This window comes from Colobus angolensis, unplaced genomic scaffold (assembly GCF_000951035.1).
Source record: "Colobus angolensis palliatus isolate OR3802 unplaced genomic scaffold, Cang.pa_1.0 Scaffold18, whole genome shotgun sequence".
NCBI classification, from domain to species: domain Eukaryota; kingdom Metazoa; phylum Chordata; class Mammalia; order Primates; family Cercopithecidae; genus Colobus; species Colobus angolensis.
Genome location: NW_012114932.1, coordinates 6,828,103 through 6,840,089, shown reverse-complemented (window position 1 = coordinate 6,840,089; position 11,987 = coordinate 6,828,103). Strand labels below are relative to the sequence as shown.

At 46.9% G+C, this 11,987-nt stretch overlaps 1 protein-coding gene across 1 annotated transcript in view; it reads left to right on the top strand.

Annotated features, from left to right (window-relative positions):
- Positions 1-8,117, top strand: part of TMEM241 (transmembrane protein 241) — a 171,125-nt gene extending 163,008 nt beyond the window's left edge. The window contains exon 13 of the mRNA XM_011939326.1: positions 6,084-8,117. Within this exon, the coding sequence (XP_011794716.1) occupies positions 6,084-6,144 (61 nt within the window). The 3' untranslated portion in view covers positions 6,145-8,117. The remainder of the gene's footprint in view (positions 1-6,083) is intronic.
- Positions 8,118-11,987: the final 3,870 nt, after the last annotated feature.

Sequence of the window (11,987 nt, the reverse complement as noted above, 5' to 3'; positions counted from 1 at the left end):
TAATCTAAGCTCACTGTAACCTCCACCTCCCTGGGTTCAAGCAGTTCTCATGCCTCAGCTTCCCAAGTGGCTGGGATTACAGGCACGCACCACCATGCCCGGCTAATTTTTGTATTTTTAGGAGACACCAGGTTTTGCCATGTTGGCCAGGCTGGTCTTGAACTCCTGGCCTCAAGTGATCCACCCGCCTCAGCCTCCCAAAGCGCTGGGATTACAGGCGTGAGCCACTGCGCCCAGCCCCTAAATTCTTGACAATATCTTTCTCTCTTACAAGTAAGCCTGCATTGACCACATTTTGTACAGAATTTCAAAATGAGCCAGAGAAACCCAGGTATTGAACTGAACGTGAGAGCTAAGAGTAAGACAGCTCTCCAGTGTGAGGAAAAGCTGAGTCGGAATAATAAGGAAGCAGGCGTCTGTAAGAGGCTGTCTCTGGGCTGTTTCACATCCTGTGAACTTTATGGTATGTCCTGAGAAAAATGGAAAGACAGGCTGTGTGTACCCAAATCAAGGAAACAGAATGTGTGATTATTGCAAAAGGAACCTTGACTTTGGAATTTCCTGATTTTTGAGGACTCCTGAGGTTAAAGATGGTGTGTTTTCAGCCTGAAAGAATTTTCCAACCACGGAGTGAACCACCAGAAGAGTGGACGGTGCGTCAGCTCTGTGTCTTGCTCAGAGCTGGTCTGCCTCGTCCATATACTAGGCATGTTCAAGCGTGGCTGGGTGACCAGCTCTCAGAGCCCAGGCAGGGGTGGCGGCTGATCCCTGTGGCCTGGGACTTTAAACTGATCAGAAGTCACAAAGGGCAGAGGCTGCAGGCCTGTTTCGTTTGGACCTATTGTGTGTGCCGGTATAGTTACTATTTCTTGTCATTTGCTTTTCAAATTTTAAGTTAGTCATCACCACTTTGAAATCGGGTGATTTCCTCCTACAAATCCAGATTTCCAGATTCTTTTGAAAATGTGGAGCAGCTGTTAATGTTGGGCCTGCATTTGCACACAGCAGCAGTTTCTGGAATGAGTAGAGGCTGCCTCCTCCTCACGTAGGCGTGTGCTCTCCCATCCACCATGGCCTCCACCACCCCAGGCTGGCTGAGACTGGAGGACCCTGCTCCAGCCAGTATCCTTGCATCCATATGTTTGTATATTCATGCATTCCACCAGAGGGCTGGGCTGGGCTCTGAGGCTACAGAAGTAAGCAAGGCACATTCCCTGACTCCAGGGGGGTCACCGTGTAGGGGATAAGTGTTCAAATATATATGTCATTATCCTCCTCCTTGGATGGACAACAGCTTAGCTGCCCAAAATAGGCCGTCTGAAGTAGGACTTCTCACCCAAAGCAATATGAATATTTGAGACCGATAATTCCTTGTTTTGAGGGATTGTTCTGTGCCTTGTAGGATGTCTGGCAGCAAACCTGAACCCCACTCGCCAGATGCCAGTAGCACCCCCTCAGTTGTAACAATGAAAAACGTCCCCAGACATTGCCAGAAGTCCCACCCCAGTTGAGAATCACTGGTCTAAAGGTCATGGGGGCTGGTGGAGAAAATGCCTTTTGAAATTTCAGCAAGACCTTAAGGAACTTGCTCATTGAGTGAGAGCTTTGGATCAGCTCAAGTGTCAGGTCCTCAGCTGCTCCTCCCACCCCCTGTGTCTGTGTCTGGCTCCGTAGGCACTTGCTGCACTGAGTGACAGGTGGCTGGCGCCATCTCTCCCACCAGGCTGTGAGCAGCGCTAGGAGAAAGGGTGTGTTTCATTCACCTTTGCGTCTCTAGGCCTGGTGTTGAATACTTGCTGAATCAACGCTGAGTGGCCAGCCTGCAAAATACTGTATCCAAGAACAATTATAAACCTAAGTACCCAATGTTGGCCAATTTTTAAAGTTAATTAAAAACAACTGCTCTCATCCAGCCAATTATTATAAAAACAATCTATTTCAAGCCCAGTAATTTAAATATCCAGATTTCTATTTAATTGTTCATTTTTAATTAACAGTTGTATGTAATATTAATTCCCTCTATTTCAAAATTCAGCAAAGGAGATTTGAAGCATACAAAAGAGAAAGCTTCTGACCTGAGAGCAGCATCCCTGTTAAGTGGAATTCATTATGGTGCCTCCTCTCTGAATCCCCTTTCATAGACGGGGAGAGTCACCCTTCTCTTTGGAGTAGTTTAGGAACAAGGAAAGAAAAGAATAACCAAAAGGCAACTTCTTTGTTCTAAGGAGTCCATGATCACATTTGACCCTTTGCACATCATTCACTGAACTTGCCATTGATCGCTGTTTATCAGCCATGAGGATGACTTGAACCTGAGCCTAGCACAGACCTCAGCAATGCCGAGAGTCTTTAGAAAATGATCATATATAATCTTTCAGTAAAGATTTCTTATCCCTTTAACTGTAAGGAACTTCATGGAGGCTGCCCAAACCTATGTATAGGAAGAATGAATTTAGGGGCAAAGAAAACGTCCCCCATCACACTCCAAAATGCCTTCAGGATCACAGTGTCTGAAATTTATGAGTTTTCCATTTGAATTAAAAATCTGAAACCTCCTCTTTAAAATTCTATGTAAGAAGGGCCTTCTCAATAACGTTGCTCATTACCTCGCAAATTTTATCATCATTTAATAGATTATGAACTCACTCGGCAGGGCCCTGAGGAATGCAGCATGGGACAGAAACATTGTGGTGAGGAAAAGAGAAAAAGGAAAAAATAGTTTAGGACCAAACTGTTTTTAGACCAAATAGTTTGGGACTTCTCCCAGATGGGAGAAAGGGGATCAAATATTAACAGTTGAACTATTCGTTGAATCAGTATTTATTGAGTGCTGCATTAGGTGCGGGGCCTGCAGCCAGGTAAAGGAAGCAGCCTCCACCCTCTGTCTACTGGCTCAACAGGAATTAATTGAATAGCCATAACAATAAATGTAAAATTTAGATGGAGCCTTGGGTCCCTCATAGGAGGAAGAGAAGGGCTGGAGAAGCGCTGAAAATAAACCTCTGGAAGAGAAGCTAGTGATGGATATTTCTGGCCACGTGTGCCCTGCAGTCTGATGTTTATGCCTTGGTTACATGAAGTTTGTTCGTTTCAGGAATGATGGGGATTACAAGATTTGCAAACAGTTCAGTCAAGCTCTGACTTAAATAGTTGTAATGCTATTAAGATTCCTGGACACATGTCAGCCCTTCCTGCTGTTTAGAAAACAACATCAAAGCTTACCTCCCTGGCTCTCCTAACAGTAAACTGAACCAAGGTTTGCTTTCATTTTTAGGATTTACTAAGCTGCTTTGGTGTTTCATAAAATAGTTCAGGCCAAGGGGCAGAATGCAAGGTTATTACACTCCAGCATTGTTCCAAGGCTATGGGAGCAAAAGTGGCAAGGGGCCAGCCGCTACCCTGGTTTTCTCCCTGGTGATTAAGGAGGATTAGTGGAAAGTGTATAGAATGTCCAAGCTCCTGGTTACATTTGCAGAAATAAAACCCTCCCAAACCCAACGCTCTGTGCAGCCCTTGCATCCGGTCGCGGTGACTCGACATTGCCCGGGAACTTAGCAGGGTGACATACATGCTCTTGAAGGGCTACAAGGGGAACGGCAGTCACTTAAAAGGGAAAGCCAGGTCTTTGGAGGTGAGCCTGTGTGCAAAAAGAACGCCTCCCCTTCACAGTCACGTCTTTTCCAAAGAGGAGAGGTCATAGAACCCTTCAGCATCTGGGGTCCTGAGCTGGACAAGGCACAAGCAGGCTCCCAGCTTCACGAAGGGGCCTGGTTCCCAAATCGGCTCGTTGGGAACTTGGGTCACAATTTGTCACAGAGACAGTGCTGACAATGATGATTACAGATCTAGGGATGTCCACAGATTGTTATTTGGTTCGTAACATGGACATTTGTTCTAGCTACATTATTGTGAGTTAAATAGGATCGATCAACTTATCTTATTTCTGTACGAAAGAGGAAAGTACATCCCAACTTGGAGTAAGGTCCTAGGCATCGATCTCCCTCGGCTCCCTCTCCTCCATCCCCATTGTGAACCCGGTGGGGGGGGACATCCTCCAAGCCCCCTCACCTCACTGGCCAGTGTCTCCTGCTGCCTTCCCCCAGAAGCCTTTAATCACCAGAGAGAGATCACAGTGTTTGGGGGAGTCTCCTAGTCTCCAAGCTGATGAAGGAGTACGTTTGTTGTCTAGCTCCGGAGAGCAGCCTTGGCCTCGCAGGCGAGGCTGTAAGAAGTTTCTGCTGCAGAGTTAGTGTGATGAAGGGCTGCCTGGGTCAGCATGGGGAAGGAACAGGTCTCAGCCAGTCCCTGCCAACCCCAGTGGCTTCCACAAGTGAGTTGCCCGTGGAGATGCATGTGAATCTAGTTGACCAGAGTCACTCATCCATGGGACAGGCTCGCCTTGCTCAACAGGACGTGCCCCTCACTAGAAGTCTTCAGGCAGAAGTTGGGTGGCCCACCGGGAGGACCACGGAGGAGGGGATTGCTACTCTCAGAGGGCAGTCGGCTAGAAAGTATTAATAATCCTATTTTAGTCACTGTCCATCATAGGCTAAACACAGGGGTGGGTTGCTTCTGATATATTATTTCTAAGCCTCACAGAGACTATTAGATGCGGTCATCTCCCGTGGTACAGATGGAGAGACTAAGGCTGAAAACATACACAAGATCAGCTGACTAACAAATGCCTGCGTCAGAGCTTGAATTGGCCTGATTCTAAAGCATATTGGTTTTTTTTTTTTTTTTTTTTTTTTTTTTTTTTTGAGACGGAGTCTTGCTCTGTCACCCAGGCTGGAGTGCCGTGGCACAATCTCGGCTCAGTGCAAGCTCCACCTCCCAGGTTCACACCATTCTCCTGCCTCAGCCTCCTGAGCAGCTGGGACTACAGGCGCCCACCACCACGCCCGGCTAATTTTTTGTATTTTTAGTAGAGACGGAGTTTCATCTTGTTAGCCAGGATGGTCTCGATCTCCTGCCCTTGTGATCTGCCCACGTCGGCCTCCCAAAGTGGTGGGATTACAGGCGTGAGCCACCGCGCCCGGCCCCTAAAGCATATTGTTTTTATATTCCCACTTACAGTCAATTCGTTCCTGTACTAAAGTGGAAAATGGTGTGTTACCTGTATGTCAGGGTCATCCACCAAAGGAACATTTTTCACCAGGTATGTAGCATGGACAGCCTATGTGTGTGTCATACACTCAGCACAACAAACATTCAAGATATGAAGGCACCATGGCCTGGGTGTGGCGAGTGAGCGTATGAAGGATTGGGGTGCTGGGTAGGCAGATGAGAGAGGAAGGGAAGGAAAGGGTCTGACCAAAAGGGCTGTTGGCACCTCTGAAAAAGGGCTCTCCCCATCAGACACCTACCACCATAGCCCCTTGATGATGGCCCAGCACAGGCCCCAGAAGACTGACGGAATTCAGATAGACTGTCTGTGGCGAGGTTCAAAATAGAAAGTGGAGAGGACTTTGGCTGTATTACATTTGAGGGATGTTAAAATATTCAGCTCTTCTTCCCTCACTGTCTCCAGTTCTCCCACTGCTTTTTCATTTTCAGATCACTGGCCATGTGTCTCTCTGTGCTGGTGGGAAAATTATGATTCCCCACTTGTATTTTCACCTTTAAATGTTCTGTAGTTTAAGTGAAATGAAAAGATTCTGAGATTGTCACCTTGATTTGAAGAATATGGATACCTGTGTGATTTCCTATCCCTCAGCCCAATTTGCCAACAGCACCAGAGGCCTCTATGGGGTCGCTCCTGCCGGAAGTCTGTGTTTCTGCCAGAGAGCACTAACCCAAGTGCTCACCCTCACCGGGTCGGGATGTGTGGGATGCTTCACCTACTTCCCCGAGGGAAGGTATCGAGCCCGCCTCCCAGCCGTCTCACCTCCCATGTGTCCCCGAGGTCTGCCCCGAGTGATAGGAGCGATTCCTGGGCTTGACCTGGAAGCATGGCAGTCCGGGCTGGTGATGAGTCACAGTCACAGAATGAGGGGAGGCACCCCTTGCCCTGCGTGCGTGGGCGCCAGGCAGCTCAGGGGTCCCGGGGGAGTGGAGAGCTGACCTTCTGCTGTTGTTCGCAGCGTCCTGCTTGGTGCACTTGGAGAGGCCTTGCTGGTTTTCTCAGAGCGGAAGGGCTCCTGAACAAGACGGTCAAGAGAAGGAGACTCGCCGGCTGCTGCGGGGGAACATCGCCCCTGGTCTCATAGCTCCCTGTTGAATGAGTCAGAAAGAGGAACGCAAGGACAGTGAGACCAGGTGGGCAGCGCCATCGCCCTCACCCACGTGAACGTGGTGGTGGCTGATGAGGCCGAGGCCCTGCTGCTTCAAGGAGCGCCCTTTCTGGGGGTCTGCAGGTCGCTGCAGAGGAGCGGTCTGTTACGTCTTCCCATTTGGAAGCTGGTTCTGCAGAAGCAGGAAGTACAGGATTTCACGGGCTGGCTCTGCTCACCTCGACTGAGCCTCACACCTCTGGATGCCACGTGCTGTCTCCCAAACACTGCTTTCGGTGCGAGGTCGTGGGCCTAAGGGGTTTGGTTGTCTTTTTCTTTTCTTTTTGTTTTTTCCTTTTTACAATTTAAAAATTTTTCTTTATTATTATTTTTTAAAGACAGGGCCTCATTCTATTGCCTAGGCTGAAGGGTAGTGGGACGATCACAGCTCACTACAGCCTTGACCTCCTAGACTCAAGCCATCCTCCTGCCTCAGCATCCAGAGCAGCTGGTGTGCACCACCACACCCGGCTCATTTTTTCTATTTTTATTGTTTTAGGGATGGGGATCTCACTGTGTTGCCCAGACTGGTCTGAAACTCCTGGGCTCAAGCAGTCCTCCCACCTCGGCCTCCCAAAGTATTGAGATTACAGGCATGAGCCACTGCACCTGGCCTTTCTCATTTTTATTTTTAAATTGACAGACAAAACAGTATGCATTTATCATGCACAACACAATGCTTTGGGAATGGTTAAATCTAGCTAACAAATGCATTACCTCACACAGTTATCATTTTTATGGTGAGTCTTGGTTGTATGTTTTGTTTCGTTCATGTTTTTACATCCTTGGAGTCTCCTCTGGGTCCATCTGTCCTTTGCTGTCATGCTGGCTTGCCTAAGGCCTACCCCCACCTGTGTACCAGCATTTTAAACTCTGGAGTGAGTGATGTTACTTTTTGTGGTTGATGTTACTATTCATTTCCTGCCTCTAAACTTCTCATGGTCCTTATAAACTTGTCAGGATGTGTGTTGCATTGAATTCTGCATGTCCTTTTTTTGCCAACCATTAGATTAAGCTGGTACTGACTTATCACCAGAGGAAACAGGGTTTATGAGCACTGACAGATGTCTTCCCTGGGCAAAAAAATAAACAGTGTATGTGTACACACACACATACATATTTATATTTATATTTCTTAAAGCTTTTAATCCCTTTCATTCCCTGATATCTCAGAGATTTCAAATCATTGAACACTGAAGTATATTTTTCAGGCCAGATGAAAAATTGTATTAAAACCCTATTCCTGGTCAGGCGCAGTGGCTCACGCCTATAATCCCAGCACTTTGGGAGGCCGAGGTAAGCAGATCACCTGAGGTCAGGAGTTCAAGACCAACCTGGACAACATGGTGAAACCCTGTCTCTACTAAAAATACAAAAACATTAGCCTGATGTGGTATTGTGGGCCTGTAGTCCCAGCGACTCGGGAGGCTGAGGTAGAATCGCTTGAACCTGGTAGGCGGAGGTTGCAGCGAGCCAAAATTACGCCACTGCACTCCAGCCTGGGCAACAGAGCGAGACTGTCTCAAAAACAACTACAGCAACAACAACAACAAAAACCCTATTCCTTGCCTTTGTAGGAGTCAAAATAAATGAACTTTTTTTTCTTTTTTTTATTATTGTACTTTCAGTTCTGGGGTACATGTGCAGGATGTGCAGGTTTGTTACATAGGTATACACGTGCCATGGTGGTTTGCTGCACCCATCAACCTGTCGCCTACATTAGGTATTTCTCCTAATGTTATCCCTCCCCTAGTCCCCCACCCCGCGACAGGCCCCGGTGTGTGATGTTCCCCTCCCTGTGTCCATGTGTTCTCATTGTTCCAAAATAAATGAATTTACACAAAATGGTCACTTGTTTCTGAACCCACCAAGAAAGTTTAAGAAAATAATGACTAACTTGGCTGGGCGCGGTGGCTCAAGCCTGTAATCCCAGCACTTTGGGAGGCCGCGACGGGCGGATCACGAGGTCAGGTGATCGAGACCATCCTGGCTAACACGGTGAAACCCCGTCTCTACTAAAAAAATACAAAAAACTAGCTGGGCAAGGTGGCGAGCGCCTGTAGTCCCAGCTACTCGGGAGGGTGAGGCGGGAGAATGGCCTGAACCCGAGAGGCGGAGCTTGCAGTGAGCTGAGATCCGGCCACTGCACTCCAGCCTGGGTGACACAGCGAGACTCCGTCTCAAAAAAAAAAAAAAAAAAAGAAAATAATGACTAACTCTAAATATTTCTGTTCCTAAGAGATGTTTCAAATACGTGACCATTCTGCCAGGTGTCAGAGCATGTGGGCCATTCAGGGTGACCCATGAGTCCTCCTCAAGCAGGGAGCCAGGCCCTGTAGTGTTGAATACCTGTGTATTGATGGAGACCCCCTGCCACGGCATCGGGAAATACGCATTGCCCATACTCAGCCCCATGGAGAATACAGTCAGCTCAGTCGGTGGCTGTTGTTGCTTCTGCGTGTGTTCCCCAACTTGTCGAGAAAAGAAAGAGAAAAAGAAACAAATAGCAATGGATTCGTGTATTTGGAACTTGAGTACCCTAAATTCATGTCCTTGTCTTTTCCTGGTCTCTGCTTCTCATGTAAGGTAAAAATGCTAAGAGTGACCTTAACACACATGGCTTTCAACTTACTTTTGTTGTTGTTTTGTCTTGTTGTTTGTTTCCATGAAAAATAATTTGTATTATTTTTTTCTAAACTCCAGCTGATTAAACAGGTACCTGACACTTATTAATTTGAAGGAAAAATAATAGTAGCTAGCTACCTGACATACCCTCTCATTTTGAAGAGTCTCTACTTTTTTTTTCATTGAAATTTTTTTTTTAATTTTTACTTATGTGCAGGTTTGTTACATAAGTAAATGTGTGCCATGGTGGTTGGCTGCATCTGTCAACCCATCACCTAGATATTAAGCCCAGCATACATTGGCTATTTTTCCTAATATTCTCACTCCCTCCCCACCCCCTGACAGGCTCCGGTATATGTTGTTCCCCTCCCTGTGTCCATGTTCAACTTATTTTTGTTCTTCATCTAGGATGTCAAACTTTCTAGAGACTGAGGATCAAATAGAAAATCTGGGTTTAGAACTGTCCTTATTCTCTTGCTCCCATAAAACTCTCTAAAACGGAGACCAGTTCTTTTCTACTTGCAGAAAGTGGCATCTGTCCAAGTGTCATTTTATAGCTGTCTTTCCAAGTGCCATTTAAGCAAATGGAGGTTCTGATGACTGCAAAGAGCCATGCAGTTCAAACCCAGTCCTCTTTCCAGCAGAACTGGCCCCAAAAGCTTTTGCGGAGAAGTTTTAGATCCTTTTTCAAATGGTTCTCTAGCAAGCCCGTATTTTTTTGTTGCTGTTTGGTTGTTTGAATCATCTTTCAGAGTCCTGTTCGTTTTTTTGTTTATTTGTTTGTTTTGTTTCGTTTGCTTGAGATAGGGGTTCACTGTGTTACCCAGGCTCGAGTAAAGTGGTGCAGCCACAGCTCACTGCAGCCTCAACCTCCCAGGTTCAAGCAGTCCTCCCACCCCAGCCTCCCAAATGGCTGAGACTACAGGCACCTGCCACTATACCCAGCTGCTTTTTTATTCTTTGTAGACATGGGGTCTCACTATGTTGCCCCCTGCCCGTTGTTCTTAAAATCTCAGATCTTTTCTTACATTGACACCAGCAAGAGGCAGAGGATAAGGCGTTTTGTCAGTATGCTATCACTTTCCTTCCGTTTCTGTTGGTTCTTGGGCCTTTTTATTCAAGCTTTAACCACCATCTTCTATGCCCAAGTTCACGTGGTCAGCACTGAATGGAGGGTGAGCCCAAAGACCTGAACAGTGGAGTGGCCCCTCACTGCAACCCTGAGCTCCCATTTTCTGCACAGGGAGTCTCCAGGTAACCCCACACTGTCCCTTTGCCCTTGGATCCTGTTTGGCGCCTGATGACCTTAATCCTCGCTGGACCCCAGTCAGAGCCTTGGGATTTTGGGGCTTTTTTATTGGTATAAATAAAGAATGTGCTTTCTATTAGGAGAGGCAAGGTTGTGTACAATGGTGTATTATTACTTATCTGCTGTGAATATAAAGAAAAATAAGGGCCAGGCATGGTGGCTCAAGCCTGTAATCCCAGTACTTTGGGAGGCTGAGGTGGGAGGACGGATTGAACCCAGGAGTTTGAGACCAGTCTGGGCAACACAGTGAGCCTCCGTCGCTACAAAAATAAAAAATAAAACTTAGCCGGGCATGGTGGCACATACCTATAAGTCCCAGTTACTCAGGAGATTGAGGCAGGAGGATTGCTTGAGCTCAGGGGTCAAGGTTGCAATGAGCCATGACTGTGCCACTGCACTCTAGCCTGGGTAACGGAGCCAAACCCTGTCTCTAAAAATGATAATAAAGGAAAAATAAATCATTTCTTTTCTTTCCTTTGCCTTTCTTTCTGTTCTCTTCAATCCCGGCAGGGGAGTATTACAGAAAATATTTGTGTTACCACTGGGGAGGGAGTTCTTGTAGCTTAAACCCAGATCCAGACTCCTCTTTCTGCCCACATCCAGGCCACTGAGCTTGAAACAGGGAAGGGCCTACCCAGTGCCTCTAGCCCTGTGCTGTCCAGTGCGGATGCCCCTGGCCACCTGTGGCTTTGGAGCACTGGAGTGTGGTTGGGCCAGATTCAGATGGGCTGTAAGTATAAGAACACACTGGTTTCAAAAACTTACTGTTTTTTAAAGAGAATGTAAGATATCACATCATTTTTCTATTGATTACATGTTAAAATAATATTTTTTTATATATTAGGCTAAATAAAATATACTATCAAAATTACTTTCTCTTGTTTCCCTTTATCTTTTGTAATGTGACTGCTAGAAAATTTGAGTTCATAGATGTGGCTCCCAAGGTATGTCTGTTGGTCATTGCTGATCTATTTTTATTTATTTATTTATTTTTGAGATGGAGTTTCACTCTTGTTGCCCAGGCTGGAGTGCAATGGCGTGATCTCGGCTCACTGCAACCTCTGCCTCCCTGGTTCAAGCAATTCTCCTGCCTCAGCCTCCCAAGTAGCTGGGATTACAGGCGTGCATCACCACACCCGGCTACTTTTGTGGTTTTTTTTTTAGTAGAGATGGGGTTTTACCATGTTGTTCAGGCTGGTCCCGACCTCCCACCTCAAGTGATCCGCCCACCTCGGCCTCCCAAATTGCTGGGATTACAGGTGTGAGCCACTACGCCCGGCCTTATTGCTGATTTAGAGCAGTTCATCTACACTGGGGCCAGGGAAGTGGCAAAAGAAGGGGCTGTTGGTGGTGGTTCCTGGGGCTACTGACCCAATAATAATATTTAAGATTATAGTTACTGATGCCTATTCCATGCCAAGCACTGTGCTAGGTACTGTCCAGGCTTCCTGTCATTGACTCTTCCCAATAAGTGCAGGGGACATTCTCTTCATTTTACCAAGGAGATCAGAAAGATTCAGTAACTTTTCCAGGCCCACCCAGCTGGGACTCCAACCCAGGTTATTCAAAGCCCATGTTTTCAACCTTCATGCTGGAGAGTTCTGTTGAGAAGGAGGAATGAGGTCCCCATGTCTCACAGGGGTTGTCAGTTCTGCAAGAAGTGCTGAGGTAAGCGGGGCGCGGCAGCTCAAGCCTGTAATCCCAGCACTTTGGGAGGCCGAGACGGGCGGATCACGAGGTCAGGAGATCGAGACCATCCTGGCTAACCCGGTGAAACCCCG